Source organism: Eptatretus burgeri, chromosome 14 (genome assembly GCF_056783735.1).
Source record: "Eptatretus burgeri isolate ZD-2024b chromosome 14, Ebu_testis_v1, whole genome shotgun sequence".
NCBI classification, from domain to species: domain Eukaryota; kingdom Metazoa; phylum Chordata; class Myxini; order Myxiniformes; family Myxinidae; genus Eptatretus; species Eptatretus burgeri.
Genome location: NC_140974.1, coordinates 12,049,745 through 12,067,598, shown reverse-complemented (window position 1 = coordinate 12,067,598; position 17,854 = coordinate 12,049,745). Strand labels below are relative to the sequence as shown.

Here is a 17,854-nt window from a genome sequence, read left to right as displayed (position 1 = left end):
CTCTCCAGAAAATCGCAATATCTCGACCAGCTTTACCTCGTCAAACATTAAATTGACCAAACGCTGCTGTGGTTTAAGCTGGTCGAACAAGGTTTTGAGGTTGGAGTCCTGCTGACTGCGAGTCATCTGTTTTACCTTTTTTGTTGATGGTAGAATGATTAAGCCAGATCGACGAATCATTTTGTATGCACTGGGTGATATGTTGTGAAGCTGCATTGCGAAAATCATAGTATCAGTATCACATCGGCGATGATCAAGAGGTTTGAACATCAGATGCAGCTGCGACAGAAGGAAGGTGAAATGAGGAAGCTCGTGTGCCTCAGTCATTCAACAGAGCTGGCTTATTACAAGCTGAAGAATTTCGTTGCTTGTGCATTCATAGATGTTTACCTGGTCAGTTATGGATCTAATCTGGGACCATTTTGAGAGCAGGATGTTCTTCTGCAAAGGAAAAAGTCGTTTGGGCACCTCAATGCCATCTTTCTCAACTCTATTCAAGAATAGAAATCCAAAAGGTGAGTGAACTTGTTGGAAATGAAAGAACTGCTTGACAGTTTGTCCAGTAGCATCAGTTCTTGATAGGTAAAGGTTTTCCTGGTCTTTTATGACGTTAAAGCCAGGAAAATAGGAGCTGATTTTAGCACAGAAGTGGTCGAAATCTTGGATATTGTCTGCAGCCTCATCAGCTGCCTGCATCTTCTTCGCTCTTGATTCTGACGTAGAAGATGATGTTGGGCGTGGGGCTGAGGTCACCTGCTTCAAAGCTGATTTCGGTACTCCAGGAAATATTGATGGGGGTTCTTTGGGTCGTTTGCCACCCCTAACTGACACCCAATCACAATTGAAATGTGTCTCTCAAATATATATATATATATATATATATATATATATATATATATATATATATATATATATATATATATATATATATATATATATATATATATATATCCTTTAAGCACCTCAAGCTTTCTTCCTCATTTGGCAATGCCAATATCCATCTCTCCCTCTCCTCATGATCTCTTGGGGTCTGACGATGCCCTGAAGCATAAAGTAGTTTATTTGGCCGGACACCTTGTTCATAAATATGGCGATAGCACTAGTATGGAGCAGATCTTTGATGATGAAGATGGTAACGAGGTGTCATCTGAGTTTCTAGATAATTTGAATAGAGGTGGATTGAGTGTGCCGACTATGTCAACCGTCTTTTTTGTACATAATGCCTAGAATTTGTATGACAAGACTAAAATGCGTTGCCGATTTCATTTTGCTGAGCTGTTATCCTCTGTAGATGCACCTTTAGCTAGTAGTAATGCTGCATGTACTACTTTAGCTAACATTCCATTGAAAGCTCATGTCCTCAATGTAAGTGACAAAGGAAAAGCTTTGGGATGCCTCAGGAGGCAAGAAAAGCTCTCCAACAGGTGATAGACAGACATAGTTGTAATAGGCATAGTGTTGTGACATGCATATAATGTTTATGTAATACGATATATGACAATGAATATCAAAGTTTGACAGCTCTACACACTTGCATCTTATTACAATAAGCCATCTCTCACCGTTTATGAGTTAGACACAAAAACGGGCAAAAAATACCAAAATTCAGTAATCTGACCTTGAAATATGACCTTTTGACCTTGAAGATGACCTCAGGTGGTGTTGAAAATGACACTGTTGAACTTGCCGTCATTAAAAACCCTTATATGGATCCCGAGATCGTGTCTCTTGCCCTTCTAGAAGTCATTTTAGCCCCGGACTCAAGTTAATCCTTCAGACTCAAGTTACAAACCCCGAGATGGTGAGGTTCCAGTCCTTCTCTATAGGATTCTATGGTTTGAACACTGATTTTCTTGAATCTCGATTGAGCGCGACTCCGCTTTTTTCACGATGACATTTTATGGACCTCAACGATCGCGTTACAACGGGGCCACACTGTTGTTGTTTATTATCATTATCAAGTATTGTTTACTGTACATAATTGTATGTGCTCTCCTGGACTTTTATACGACTGGCAGCGCTACGACGGCTACGACATCACTCAGCGATAGTAATTTTTCAGCTCCATTATAACCTTATGAGACAACTGTCGTATATGCGGTCCGTCGTTGACCGAAACGTCGTAATGCGGCGCATGACTCTATATGTATGTGTGTGTATGTATATATATATATATATATATATATATATATATATATATATATATATATATATATATATATATATATATATATATATATATATATATATATATATACTCGCTGGGGTACCCAGACTGTGCTGTGGGGTTCACCACTTAAACCCCTCAAGTGCAAGGGTGACATAAATGTGCGATAAAGAGTGACGGTGTAATTGCGCACTTAGGGGGTTAATAAGCAATGTGAAACTGTTCATTTAAAGTTGAATGGGTAATTGGAGTATACTGACCGTTGATGTTATCCTGCATTTTAAAACACTCAACTTCTCGTGTGATTACTGCAGTGCCTCTTGAAACACCACATTTCTGGTGTGATTGTTGGGAGCCATGATGCTGAGGTTTGCAGAGTTGCCAGTGCGAGATGCTGCCACATAAAACATTCCATGGGAGAAGCAGCTTGCGGAGAGGTCAACTCCTATGGTCTTGAAAGTCTGGCCCTGTGACTTGTTCACCGTCATGGCAAAGCAAGGCTTAATGGGGAACTGTAGCCTGCGGAACTGGAATGGCAGCTCAGCATCAGAAGGCATCAGTGGTATCCTTGGGATGAGGATAACTTGACCTTTGTAAGGGCCGCAGGAGATGGTTGCCTCGATCACGTTCTCGTGCAGTCTTGTGACTGTGCACCGGGTGCCATTGGTAGTTTTCGGTGGCTCTAGGGACCTTAGTACCATGATGGGGGAGCCGACCTTCAGTTTAAGTAGGTGTGGTGGCATGCCTGTCAGCTCGAGGGAGTTGAGCAACTCCACAGGGTAGGTCACGGCTACTTCATCACTCGTGGCACTGTCCACCCACTTGTACTGTTTGTCTTCTCCGGGGAATTCATTCATGAGCCAAGTGTTGAGGTGGTTGACATTGGTGTTAAGTGGAGAGACGATGGCCCGTTCTGTTAACCATTCCGGCCTGTTGTAGTTGGTTGCCAAGTTTTGGTAGACCTTCGCCTTGAGTTCTTCCAGTCCGACAACACACTTACCAAGTGTAGGTGGTATGTTGATGGTGTCAGGCTCAGCAGTGAGAGGGAGTCAACCTTCTCCAATGTCCAGAAGCAGGTGTGCAAAATTAGCAGCTGCAGTGTTGTTACTAAGGTGAGCCCTCATGTTGGTGGTGAGCTTCATGATTTTGACATGGGTCCATAGGTGGGATTGCTTGAGGGTGACATTAACAATATTTGCCCTTGTCCCATTTTTCACTACTGGCAGGGTTTACCTGAAGTCGCCACAAAGGAGAGTGGGGATACCACCCATTGGTCTGTTGATGCTGATGATATCTTGAAGAGTGCGGTCAATCGCCTCGTATACCGATTTGTGGGTCATGGGCGCTTCGTCTACGATAATGGCTGATGTGTCCTTCAGGACTTTAGACATGGCTGAGCTGCGGGTGATTTTGCACGTTGGCTGGTCCATCCTGTGCGTATCGAGCGGCACCTTAAAGGTGCTGTGTGTTGTTCGGTCACCTTGGAGGAGAGTGGCGGCTATTCTGCTTGAGGCTGTTGTCAGCACAATTTCGCCTTGGGACCTGATCTTAGCAAGGATGAGATTGATCAGATACGTTTTACCCGTGCCACCTGGGGCATCCAAGAACATGATGTTGCCTTGGTGGCTGTTATTAGGGTTATCGGTCTGTTGTAGACTGTTCGCTGATCGTCTGTAAGATTGGTTTGGAGGTTTTCTGCCTGCGCCGCCATGTCTTCTAGGTCATAGCTCACTTCCCTCTGGTATTCTCGGGAAAGCCTCTCGTTCATGTCATGCTGTGGTGCAGGGAGGCCGTAGACTTGCAGAGGTTGGCCACCCATCAGAGCGACCTTGTCTTCGAGACAGCAGAGGGCTTGCTCGTAAATGTCGTCATTGTAGTCTGTGTCTGCATTGTTCACGCGGCACCTGTGTTGGTAGAGGAAGTTCTCTGAGGGGTGATCGTGGCACTGTGTCCATAGGTCCATTGGGTTGCTGGAGATACAGGCTGTGAGGATGATCGCCAAGAGACTTCGCATGTTGGCTGGAGAATGGGTGAACGACACTAGCGGCTCCGCAACCCGTCCTTTTATAGACCCCTTGGTGCAGGGCGGGGACGACGACCCGATGTGATGTGTCATCACTCAAATTGGGCGCTCTGATTGGATCCGGCCACTGCGCAGCCCGGCCGTGATGGCCGGAAGCGGCTCCACTCCACTTCCGGCAAGATGGTTCCAAGCTGCGGAATCATCTCGCTCCAAACCCCATGATATGAATCTCATTGCTCCGAACCCAGTGCCGTGCCCCGGCGACCCACGGTTGGCGCTGGTCAATGTGCCTGCTCTGTGGTGCGCCACGTGACCCAAGCGGTCCGGCCGCACAGCATGCCTCTGCCTCGTAGCTGTATCGAGGCGGAGGTGTGGGAGGATGTCTGCCGTCGGTGGGTGACTGACGTGGTATTATTGTGGCTGTCGTGGTTAGCGAAGACTGACGGTCAGACGTTATTGTAACCCCATGCGCAGACCCGACCAAAGATGTGTGTTATTCGTGCCCCGTTCTGTACGATGATAAAGTTTCACGGCTGCACGCAAGTCCGCCATTGTACACGTGGTCAGCGCGTGGATCCGCCCGCCATCGAGCATGCCCCGTACAATGTGCGCGGGTTCGCCATTAAGCACGTTGCCATTTATCAAAGGCGGTGTCGTGTGCACGGTGCCAGCCCTGATCTGTGTCAGGGAATTGAGGGAAAGTATTGGATATAATTATTTGATGGAGATTCGCATTGAAGAAGAGTGCGCTGCGTGCATACTGTATGTTTTGGTGTGTTGGTTATGTGTGCATTTGTGCGTGCATTATACATATACATAATATATATTTTTTTTGTTCATGACCTGACTCTGGGTAAGTAACTATCAACACTTATGCAAAATGTGATGGAGATTGGGTCAGCCCTGTTTTTTTTTTTTTTAATTTGTTTTTTTGTTTTCCTGATTTTCAGATTTACATGCATACATACATCGAATTGCCTTATTTAATATCGTAGGTTGGGAGGCCACTGGTCCAATTTGTTTCATTGATCTTATCACATTTAATCACTAATGTGTGAAGTTGAACACATAAGTCCGTTCTCTTGAGGATCCCAGCAGGGGTTGTGCCATTTTTGTGGTATCATTTCAAAGACACTGGTTTAATGATTGCTTGTTCATGCTTCAGCGGAAACGGCAGAGGAAAGTGATGGTGAGACTTCTAATGACCTTGAGCCAATGGAGACTGCGGAATATGTGGTGCAGAAGATCCTGCATGAAGTGGTTGCGACTGTCATCATGGGTAAGTCACAGGTAGCTTGCCTTTGAGGTGGGGGGGTGGGGTGGGTGGGTTACACATTCTCAAAAATGAATAGAGGATCTAAACGAGTAACAATCGGTTGCAATTCACCAGCTCTGTCTCTGTGTCTGTCTCTCTTTGTTTTTGTCTCTTATTGTCTCGAACTTTTATCCACTGCTATTGAACTGAGTTTAGCACTGACCCAAAGATAACATATGTTATATTGCAAAAATTGCTCATTTGGCTGTCACTGACAAAACCGATACATCTTGGTTTGTTCTCTCTTGATCGTTTTGACACCAGAGGAGGGACAAGTGTCTCAGACATCTACAGAAGAGGCAAGTGGCTCAACTGATTGTGAAGTGGTTCAAGCCAACGGAGCACCTGGAGGTCATTTGCCTGCCTCCTACGCACCCTCCCTTCCAGATGATCGGATATCGGTCTCATCCTCTGACACGCAGGCAAGCCTTCCTTGTATTGTTCCAATCTCATATTCAGCCTTATCCTCTCGCTGGTTTCCATAACATGTTGCTCCATCTCATTTGGTTAATTGTCATAACAAAACGCTCATCTTCATGCCATAGGAAATGGGCAGTGTGCCCGCACAACCTGCAGCAGTGAAGTTTTCGCACATCCTTCAGAAGGATGCCTTCCTCGTATTTCGGTCCCTGTGCAAACTGTCCATGAAACCTCTCTCGGATGGACCACCAGATCCCAAGTGAGTGGTGTTTGATTTTTCCAGGTGGGTGCTCGATTTTTGTGTAAACGCTACAAACTTCTTCTTGTCGTCTTTACAAATAACTTATTTTGTATGCGGGGTTGAGTTTGTATCTCCATCAGGAGATCAATAACGTTTGGTTCAAAGTCCCATGATCTAGCATTGTTGGATAGTGAAAGCACTGTAAAAAATTGCAGTATATGAAATGGAATGTATGGTAAGATGCTGAAAGTTGGTGCCTTTGAAGTTAGTGAGTCGAACTTGGGATTGTTGTCCATTAATGATTGCCTCAATTTAGCGTGCATGTTGCCTATTGCGCAGGCTTAGGCTTGTGGAGGAGTGTGGCAGAAGGTCAAAGGCCATTGTACTTGCAGAGGGGCAGCACAGCATAAAAAGCTGCAGTTTAACAAAGAAATGCAGAGTAATTGTGAAAGGCGATTATCATAGGTAGCTAAAGGGCTGACCAGATGTGCTAGAGGTACGTGCACTCACCTTTAAGCTGTCTAGCCTGGGTTTGAATCCCAACCCAGATATTTTCTGCCATCCCAGTGTTCCACATGCAGGGTGATTCATCAATGTGTGTGCTGTCCTTCGGATGAACGTTAAATGGGCGTCCTGTCTGCAAGCATTTGTTGGTGGACTTTAAGGATCCCTATGGTGTCCTTCGTGAAGGGTATGCGAGCTATCGCCGGCACCATTCACAAATTCCAAATTCCTGCCCTAACCAGCAGAGGGCATTGCCTTAGCTACACAGCCATTCCCTCGGCCAATGATGCTATCCTGCAGCCTTGTGCTCCAAACAAAAGAAGAAAAGGTAGCTAAGAGAGAAGGTGGTGATCTATAATATTGAAGGCCTGGCGGAAAGAATGCAAGTGGACAAATACCAGACAGATGATTCCTCAATTGTGAGAAACGGGGAGCAAAATCGTGAAATTGAGCAGAAAGCTTGGATTTTGCAGCTTACTGGATAACTAACTGCGCGAGGTCTGTTTGGGCTGGAATGGAGCAAAGCGTTGAAAATACAGTACAGGTGAGGCAGTCGAGGACTGCAGGAACACTAATCTGTCTTCTCAATGATGAGAGAACAATGCTGGGGTTAGAATCTCAAGTGCCATTTTCATTTTGTTCTTTCCTAATGTCCTTGCTACTGGTGTTTTCTCCTGCAAGAGTGCAGTTATATACCTGACTTGCAAGGAATTGTTAAGGCACCATATAGCCATTGGGATCAATATCCCTGGGGAGGAGAGAATATTGTCATGAATGGAGCATTTTCAAACGTGAATAGAGTAAGAGTCGTTGAGGTTTCAAAAACAATAAAAAAAATCCAATCAAGTATTATACTGAAGATAAAGTTATTTGATTGGAATCAAGATTGACAAAATATATTGGGATTGATCTTGTGTATTCTGACTTGATTGCACCACGTCAAATCGGAACAAAAGTTAAGTTCAGCCCCTGCAGCACCGTCTTGCTTTAACCATCCGGTTGTTGGGTTGGTATTTCTCAAGTTTTAAAGATCCACTGCCAGTAATCTGCTGCCCATTAACGTCTAAACTGATGAAAGTGAACCACCATGGTCGACCAAGCTGTACAGCACATTTTATTTTACACATGTTTAAGGGAGCACGATGTCTACAAATGTCCCATTTTGATCCTTCCCTTCCTTTACTCTGTCTCCTCTCATCCTTTGCTCTTTTCTCTCCCACACTCCCCTACCTCCTTTTCCTGTCCTATCATCCTTTCTTGGACATGAACCAACATTGTATAAATGGTCCTCTTCTTCGTCTTTCCTATCTTACAGATCCCATGAGCTGCGTTCAAAAATCTTGTCGCTTCAGTTATTGCTGTCAGTGCTTCAGAATGCCGGGCCTATTTTTCGCACTAATGAGATGTTCATAAACGCTATCAAGCAGTACCTGTGTGTCGCACTGTCCAAAAATGGCGTGTCGTCCGTCCCCGACGTTTTTGAGCTCTCGCTAGCCATCTTCCTCACGCTCCTCTCGAACTTCAAAACCCACCTGAAGATGCAGATTGAGGTGAGTGAAGGGATGAGCAATGAATTGGGTTGAAGGCTTCCTCAACAACACCACATGCTATTTCACTGCAGCGTTAACAGAGGTTTTACACAAACCTGAAGGGATAACTTATTACATCCTGAACCCACATGTAGGACCAACAATGAACCAGTGCACTGTGTATCTCAAGGATTTTGTTTTATCACCCCTTCCCCAAGGTATTTTTCAAAGAGATCTTTCTCAATATTCTAGAGACCACATCAAGCTCTTTTGAGCACAAGTGGATGGTGACACAGACACTGACTCGAATATGTGCAGGTAAGCTGAAGAGTGCATTGTGGTGTTTCTCGTTTTTATCCTTCCATTTCAAAAACCGGGGGAGGGGCGAAGGGGTGGGAGGAGGAGGATTTGGTAATTAGGTCTGTCTGTCTGTCCATCCGTCCCTCATGCTATCTCCTCCGAAACGGTTATGCAGAATTCACCAAATTTGGTAGTCATGATCACCACGTTGCATGAAGGTGTAAGAGTATAATCTTTGGCCCCCACCCCAGGTGCGGGGTCAAAAGGTCGAATACCAAAAATTGCAATTCCGGGCACGTTTTTAAACTATCAACATTGGGAGATGCATGGAACGTGTAACAATTTATTTTGATTTGATCCTGGGTTTATGTCCCAGGGGTTGGGGACTGAGAGTCATGGGTCCTAATGGAAACAAAAATATAACTCAAAATTTGATATTAGGTCCTTCCTGGTGAAACGTTTTGCCATCTTTCAGCTTTGCTTGAGGTGGGAAGTGGGGGGATGTGCGATTGCACGCCATCGACTTCGCTCGACGACACCTTTAATTTAAGATCCTTAGAATAGAATATAAAAAACTCCGAGGTCCCTCTGCAATATTCTCCCTCAAAAGCCAAGAAGTTTACAGGAGGCCGAATGTCAACGTCTAAAAGTTTTTGTTTTTATATTGTTAATGAACATAAGCTCTCACAGACCTACCTTTGTTTGCAGATGCTCAGTGCGTTGTAGATATCTACGTGAATTATGACTGTGATCTCAACGCGGCCAATATATTTGAACAGTTGGTGAATGACCTCTCCAAAATCGCTCAGGGCCGCAGCGGCCATGAGATGGGAATCACGCCTAATCAGGTGGAGCAGCATGAGTCATAAACTTTGCCATATAGGGAGGAATATGTCTAATAACCTCATCTATATACACCAACATTGCATTTCTTGTATTTCATTAAATGTCCCCCCCCCCGCCCCCCATTTTTCTCTTGGCCGCAGGAACTCAGTCTCAGAAAAAAAGGCTTGGACTGTCTGGTCTCTATTCTCAAGTGCATGGTAGAATGGAGCAAAGACCTTTATGTGAACCCCAACTCGCAAAGCAACCTGGGTAAATGGCTGGTAGTTTGTAAAGCCTTGGTTGCTACGTTCCTAGCATGGGAGAGTTAATATATGCTTATTCGCGTTTGTTTGGATCATGGTGATGTATCCTAATCCAGTTTAATAAAATCAGAGTATCCCAACAAAGTGCCAAATGAAGGGGTATCTCAAGTTTACTTTTTTTGTTTGTTTGTTTTTGTTTGGTTTTAAGGACCTTAAAACCTTGCTGAGTTTATTTGCATCCTTGAAAAAAATTACCACTACTAATTTCTCAGGATGCACTTTGGCAATTTCTGCCACATTGTGGATGCCTGGGTCACTTTGGAGGCTACTCCAGATGGAGATGAAAATGCTTGACTTTCTGAGTCTGCACATTCAGCTCGGTGTAATGGAAACGTCCTCCTGTGTGCATGGCCATCTTCATAACACCTGGTCAAAATCCATCTCCCCACTTTGCAGCGGGTCAAGAACGGCCACTGGAGCAGGAGGTTGGGCCCGACGGGCGGCACGTCGAAACGATGGGTCGTTACGGCAGCGTAAACTCGCTGGACTCCACTGCATCATCTGGGATTGGTAGTGTGAGCACTCAACTGTCGGGTGTTGACAACCCAGAGCAGTTTGAAGTCCTGAAGCAGCAGAAGGACATCATTGAACAAGGCATTGACCTGTACGACTCCATTGCAACGTGTATTTTCATTTTCTTTTGGTTTTTGTTCATGTACTTTACATTTCCCTGAATTATATTTTTTGTAAGCTACAGAAGTGGTGATAATTAAAGTTGCAATTGTTAATAGCTGTAGATGTATGCAATACTAAAACATCTTCGCACATAAACAATGCCACTTGTCTGCTGTGTGATTGTCGGGCACAATGCTCCAAGTTGTGCCGGTGTGTACTTGAACCAACATTGTGGCAATGGTTTATGTACCAACAAGAACCTGACACTCCAGGTCCCACACCTTTTGGGTGATTGGCGCGCGCGCACACGCGCGCGCACACACACGCACACACACACACACACACACACACACACACACACACACACACACACACACACACACACACACACACACACACACACACACACACACACACACACACACACACACCCTATTTAACAAGAAACAATGCTTGAAGAGCCTCACAACTATTGTACATAAGCAAAATTACCGAGATGGTTGCCGCAACAGAATTCAGCCAATCACATCCATGATCTAATCATATTGCGATGATGTCATGAGGAATAGATATCTGCAGTAGGAAAGGGATTGGTCAATGGTTTTTGAAATGTCATGTCCACAAAAGTACATAGACTGGTGAACAGTAGGATAGAGCTCATTTTAATGTCCCCCGCCTCTCCGACCTTGTCGAAAGGGTGGGCGACAAATAGGCAGCAGAAGTTTGCAGTTTTTCATTAAGCAATGGGTTTAATTTTCTGGAATTCATTGCACAGTTGGGGAAGAGTTTAGTATTGAGCTCGGATCATGTTGAGGTTTGCACACCTGTTGAGCAGTTTAAATAGAGCTGTGATAATCACAATGATGGGAATTTGGGGTGTAGTGGTCACGCCAGCAAACATCTCTGGTGACCATTTGTACTTGTGATGATTAAACGCTACAATCTGGGATTTCGGTTTGTAAAGGTGTAACTTTTATTCGAGCCACCATCAGATATGTTTACCCTTGTATAATGCCCTGCCAGAATAAAATGAATAACCCTGATTGTAAACAAACTTAATTTTAACAATCTGTGATATGAACACAATCTTTTTTTCCTCCTTTCTCCTCCTTTCTCCTCCTCCTTCTTTCTCCTTCTTTCTTCTCCTCCTTTATCTTTCTCCTTTTTTCTCCTCCTCCTTTCTTCTCCTTTCTTCTCCTTTTTCCGCATTAATGGCCATAATTATTCCCACGTTGTTCTGTGGTTGATTTGGGGGGGAGGAGGGAGCTTGGCTCAAGTCTTTCACGAACCAGCTGGCCAGGCCTGATGTTAGATTAACATGATGGCAGGAATTTGGAAGGGCAGTTTTATAGTTGTGGATACTTTTTCGGTGAGCATAGTCTTCTCTATATTTAAATCTCAAGGCTTTTGGGGGGGGGGCTTTTAAAATACCCCCTGCTCTAACTGCATGTTTTGTCCATGTCTCATTAGTTTCAACAGGAAGCCGAAAAGGGGAATTCAGTTCTTGCAAGATCAGAATATGCTGGGAACACTTCCTGACGATGTGGCACAGTTTCTGCGCACTGAGAATCGTTTGGACTCTGTAAGTACTCGTGTTATTTCTCGTTTTTATTTTATACATCTAAAGTCTAAACAAACTATCACATGCATTCTGTGAAGCTCAATGGAGACAACCCGTGTTGAGGGATTTTTGCTTGATGGCTTCGCTTACTAACCCATTTACAGGTGAATGTGGCAGGAGTGGTTGTGGTATTGATATTAATGACTTTTATTGTAGTACATGTAAAGTTTCAAATTTGATGATAGACCCGTACTATCCTTGTTCTTTGCATCGGACACAGACACAGACTGGTGACTACCTTGGAGAAAACGACAAATTCAACAAGGAGGTGATGTATGCGTACGTGGATCAGATGGACTTTTCGGGGAAAGATTTTGTCCCTGCGCTGCGCCTCTTCCTCGAAGGATTCAGGCTCCCCGGCGAAGCACAGAAGATTGATCGTCTCATGGAGAAGTTTGCTGCTCGATACTGCCAGTGCAACCAGGGGTAAGACGTGAAGTGGTGCCATCTTTTATTCTTCAGTTTAGTTTTTCGGTTAGTTATGACGATCATTAATTTGGTGGCAATTATGCTCATGATTTCTGAGTTTATGGTGGTAACAGTCGTGTTGCTTATGATTCTCGAGGCAATTCTCACTCATCTTTGAACATCTTCCCCTGCCTTTGGACATCATGATGGTGTTTTTTATTTTTTATTTATTGCAGGCAAACGCTTTTTGCCAGCGCAGACACGGCCTACGTCCTCGCGTACTCAGTCATCATGCTGACGACTGACTTGCACAGTTCGCAGGCGAGTCACAGTTGGTAAATGCTGGAGCTCGGTTTTGATTGTCGTTTATGAGCGTTTCTCCATGCTTGGCTTGTTGTCCATCTCAAGATGTGTCCATCCCACAGGTGAAGCATAAGATGTCAAAAGAGCAGTATGTCAAAATGAACCGTGGCATCAATGACAGCAAAGATCTTCCAGAGGAGTACCTCTCCTCCATCTATGACGAGATTGCTGGGAAGAAGATCTCGATGAAAGAGACCAAAGAGCTAGCACAGATTTCTTCCAAAGCAGCCAAACAGAGTAGGTTAAAAAGATTTTTTTGTTATTCATGGACTATGTATCATATTTATTCACACTCAAAAACAGCTGTGTCACATGTAAGGACTGTATCAGCAAAAGAGAAAATGGAACGACCCATTCTTTGCGTCTGCATATATAAGGATATATGACTTTTTCTTGCTCTTGATGCTCTGTAAAGTGAGGAACAGCAGATTTCAGGAGTGTATTTGGTAGGTAGAGACTTAAGCGGTAGTGTCGTGCTAAACGCATTAAACTGGGAAAATCAGATGGTTCCATCGAACTAAAGGTGTTAAGTACTTGGATTCTAGGTTTCCAAAAATATGACTTGGGAATATTTCCCGAAGTTCAGTTTAAGATTTGTTTGTTTTAGATAACAGACAGGCAGACAAACAAAACCACCATCCACCTGTGGTGGCAGAGGTAATAATGACTGCTGTCGTGGCAAATATTGTGTGGAAGAGCATGATGAAAAACTTGGAAATTCCTTTTGTTTGCATGTCGTATAGTTAGCTATCCACAAGAGTCACTCGATTACTCTCTCCACCTCAAGTCGGGGATGAAACTTCAACACTGCATGAGCCATAATATCCACTCTGTTGTTTTTAGGGACCCAAACTAATCATGGAGATTGCTTGTCTGTAACGGAAGCATTAAAATTGTTGAGAACTGTTCATCTCATTGCATCAAAATTTCCAGTTCTTGAGAAATTTGAAATCGCTTATCAGGTCTTGTATCCCATATGCATTCGGACGACATAGTGAAAATAATTAAATAACAGATTCGTAGAAGCTCACCCTATCGTGTTACTTTTGGGTTGTTGATAACCTCAAGGGAAGGAGTAATCTGCTTTCCCCACTTCGTCTGATTTGCATATCGTGACAATCCAAGCGTTGTAGTTGACTCTTAAGCATCTTTCCACCAACTTGACATGGATACAAACATGCTCTTTATGAAAAGGCAGTGCTGTGGAAGCCCACATATCTTTATAACAGGAAGTATTATTATTATTACCACTGCCACTGAAGGTGAAGGAGGTTATGTTTTCACCCTTCTCTGTCTGTTTGTTTGTTTGTTTGTGTCCAGGATATCTCAAATAGTTGTGGACAGATTCAGATGGAATTTAGTGGACAGGTTTGGTGTGTGACAAGGACTAATTGATTCGATTTTGGTGAAAATCCAGATCCGGACACGAATTATTTCATTTTTAAAGTGATTCTTCACCATTGAGAGATTGGGCCAAAAGCGATATAGTACTGTATGGCATGATATTTCAAACATGTATTGGGCCCGATATGTTCTCGTGGATCAGGTCTTAAGTGGCGGTGGTACGCGCTCTACCAAGTGCCCTTCTCGTTTATTTATTTATTATTACTATTATTAAGGGAAATGGTGCATTTGAGATATTTCAATTGATTTGCAGTTGTCTGTGTCAAGTCCCAATTTGTGAACACTTCTAGGACAACATTTCTCACTGCTTATGTATGAGTTTCGCTCCATCATGACATTTAATGTTGCCTGTAGAGACCGTTAACGATTAACTGCATGTAGGCGTTGCGAGCGAGAAACAGCGTCGTCTGTTGTACAACCTGGAGATGGAGCAGATGTCAAAGACGGCCAAAGCACTGATGGAGGCTGTGAGTCATGTCCAGGCTCCGTTTACAAGTGCTACGCACCTTGACCATGTGCGACCCATGTTTAAGGTACAAAACACATCTCCTTGTACTCACATTCTCTGAAGGCCAAACCTGTATGCTTTTAGGAATATATTACTGTTCCTATTTCACGATTGTTTTATCTCCTTAACAGACCTGCCTACCTTTGTGGACTCTCTATGATGTGTACACAAATCACGCTGAAATGATGAAAGTACGGGCAAGCCCCAAAATAAGTTGTAGAAATTGTAATCGAGAGCAGCAATTTGTTTGACGTCTCGTTTGACCACCGGGAATTGGTTGTAAAATTCAGAGAAAACTCATTTCTAGGGTTTTGAGATCTCAAGTTCATGTTTCATCTATCTATAATTCCAGCAATGTGTCTGTGTCTGTGTCTGTGTCTGTGTCTGTGTCTGTGTCCGCTGTTTCTCGACAACCACTGGTCCGATCTAATTGAAACTTGCCAGGTATGTTGCTGGGGACCGGAGTATGTGCCTTTTCAAGGTTTGATATTAATCGGACAAGTGCTTCCCAAGTTATGGCCATTTATTTACCTAACCACTGACAAGACACGTTGCTGCGGCCATTTATTTACCAAACCAATGACAAGACACGTTGCTGCGTAGGCGTGGCCGATGGGGAAAGGGCACCATTTAATTACCGTAGCGTAGGAGTGGCAATGGTCAATGGCAGCAAATGTCATGACAAGCAAAGACAGGGAGGTAAACTTGATTTTAATTAACTCTGTGTGTGTAAGCATCACAGCAGTTGTTACTTCAATGCAAGCGATAATTCGTGGAATGCATGTGAACATTCCGTACGGGCACGCACCACTTCCGGATCGTGATGACTTGCTGTATTCTAATAATTTCTCGATTTCTTATGCGCATTTATAGATAAACACAAAATTCCCAATCCAGTCGCCGTTTACAAGAGCGAAGAAATGGCCTGTGTAGTTGTTTGAAAGTTTTTTTTTTTTTTTTTGGGGGGGGTTGCACATACAGCCACGCACGTACGGACACGCAAGAGCAAAGGAACGGCCTATGTGGTTTTTGGCACGTGGCTTGAAAGTTTTATTTATTTATTTTTTGCACGTACTAGTAATTAAAATTATCACAATGCAGTTGAAACGCCAGTCCTCTTGCTTAATCTAGAGGTACTGTGTTCACCAAACCTGCACCTGTGTTGAATTTCAGAGGTCCTTACGGGGCGAGTAATAGTCCCTCCCTCTGTTGGGGGGTTAGTAAAGCACTCGCACTATAACCATGTGCACTGTGGAAAATTGCAAGTCATTTCCACACTTGACTTGTAATACCCTCTCCCACCACCACCAAGTGGCGCTCTTGGGTATACATTGTGGTTGATTACAAACACCCTCCTTCCGTTTTTTTTTTTCGTTTCACGTACCTACCGTGGTTTTCAGTTTTATTACACAGGAAAATCGGTTTTGGTTACAGTTTTGGCAAAATGATGCATTTTTACGATTTAACGGTAACACATCCGACTTCTATGAATTCCTTAACAGGTGGATGAAAAACTTAGGTGGTCTGGCCATACTGGTGTTATCTTGATAAGCATAACTGCACTTGTGTTGAAGTTATTTCCAGATGTTGGCAAAGTGACATGATGGTAGGCAAACATTCTCACAGAGAAGAAGGTTCTCGCATGACAAGTCGGAGTAAATTCCTGCTTGGCACTGAAGGTACTAGAGTGACTAAAAATTATGCTTGGCGTCGTCGTCTCTCGTATGCAGCATGTGGCTGTTGGTTCGCATCAGTCTCTCATATGTCGCTGCTGCAGTGCCCTCTCTCGGTTCGTGCAGGAATTTTGAATTTGCTCATGGTGCTGGCGATAGCTCACCCATTGAAATGTGTACCCATTGGTCGGACAGCTGCCGGACCCCATCCACATTTGTCGCTTGATTCCACCCACCAAATAAATATTTTGGGGTTAAATATAATCTGTGGTCGTGTGACGAACTGGCTCGTTCTGATACAGCTGTGGCGGAGGCTGACATGGATGAGAGGTGTCGAGTTTATCTTTTAATCGGGCATTAAATGTGTGTTTCCCAATCGTGCTGTTCATCTTTTAAGAGTGCTTTAAATGCACGTTTCTCGATCAGCCCGTTACCGGATTTAGTCGCAGGTTGAGATCACAGTGCGCTCATTCGTGTTAAACATGAACTACGGCTCGTTGTGGAGTTGCAACAAACACATATGGATATATAAACGAACATGCGCGACACAACACAAGACTGTTAGATAAAACCAACACAGCCACTGAGCTTGGGGGAAGTGTCATCAATTACTGTGGTACTCTGAATACCAGCGACATCGCAACAATGGCACAACTTTTCTCACCACACTCAGCGGGCCATTTCCCAAAGAGGAATTTCCTTCTCCCCATGGATGCCAACCTATGGGGATTGTCTGTGCTCTTAACCTTTTAAATGATGAATGTCAAGTGAGGAAGCAGCATGTACTATTTTAAAGTCTTTGGTGTGGCTCGGCCGGGTAACCATTACACCACCGCGTCTGACATTCTGAGTTTGTGGATTCCTCATGAGTCCTTTTGATTCGTTAGCTTAGCCTAAATTTGAGAATCGATCTAGCACAGCTGAACCTACACCAGAGACAATGTGATTGCTTTGTGACGAGTTGTCTCACATTCCGTATTTCACCTGCGGTGTGCAGCTCGCGTGGACCCCGTTCCTCGCTGCTTTCAGCATTGGCTTGCAGGACTGTGATGACACTGAAGTGGCGTCACTGTGCCTGGATGGGATACGCTGTGCCATCCGCATTGCTTGCATATTCCACATGCAGGTGTGGTTCACATTGTTCCTTCCCACCCACACCCTCCTTTTCGTGTTTTTTTTTTTCCCCCTTCTACTCTCCATCAAATCTCTCCGATCAACCTGTACATTTCATTCCAAACTCAGAAACTCATTTATTTTTCTCATCTTTCCACTTTGTTCATTCCTCACCCCCCCCCACCCATCCCCCCAGTTGGAGCGTGATGCATACGTCCAGGCTTTGGCGCGGTTCACGCTATTGACTGCAAACACAGGCATTACGGAGATGAAGCAGAAGAACATTGACACAATCAAAACCCTGATTACTGTGGCTCACACGGATGGAAACTATCTGGGTCACTCTTGGCAGGAGGTGAGGAAATTCTGATTTTATATATAAATATATATATTTATTTATTTATTTACTTTTTTTTTCCCTACAGTAATACCTTGCTTAACACTGCCCCAATGATTCGTTGTGGAGCTCTTTGTCCTGGAGAAAACTTTTACTCAAAGACAA

General features: G+C 44.0%; 1 protein-coding gene across 4 annotated transcripts in view; it reads left to right on the top strand.

The window, feature by feature from the left end:
• The window catches only part of LOC147012665 (brefeldin A-inhibited guanine nucleotide-exchange protein 1-like), a 97,216-nt gene that overhangs the window by 19,037 nt on the left and 60,325 nt on the right, over positions 1-17,854 (top strand). For all 4 annotated transcript variants that reach the window (XM_085853720.1, XM_085853721.1, XM_085853723.1 and 1 more), the window contains 15 exons: positions 5,356-5,469; positions 5,770-5,927; positions 6,051-6,184; positions 7,986-8,220; positions 8,418-8,517; positions 9,208-9,347; positions 9,486-9,594; positions 10,044-10,251; positions 11,733-11,844; positions 12,104-12,309; positions 12,528-12,612; positions 12,717-12,891; positions 14,440-14,591; positions 17,237-17,365; positions 17,549-17,707. In XM_085853720.1, the coding sequence (XP_085709846.1) occupies positions 5,356-5,469; positions 5,770-5,927; positions 6,051-6,184; positions 7,986-8,220; positions 8,418-8,517; positions 9,208-9,347; positions 9,486-9,594; positions 10,044-10,251; positions 11,733-11,844; positions 12,104-12,309; positions 12,528-12,612; positions 12,717-12,891; positions 14,440-14,591; positions 17,237-17,365; positions 17,549-17,707 (2,216 nt within the window). The remainder of the gene's footprint in view (positions 1-5,355; positions 5,470-5,769; positions 5,928-6,050; positions 6,185-7,985; positions 8,221-8,417; positions 8,518-9,207; positions 9,348-9,485; positions 9,595-10,043; positions 10,252-11,732; positions 11,845-12,103; positions 12,310-12,527; positions 12,613-12,716; positions 12,892-14,439; positions 14,592-17,236; positions 17,366-17,548; positions 17,708-17,854) is intronic.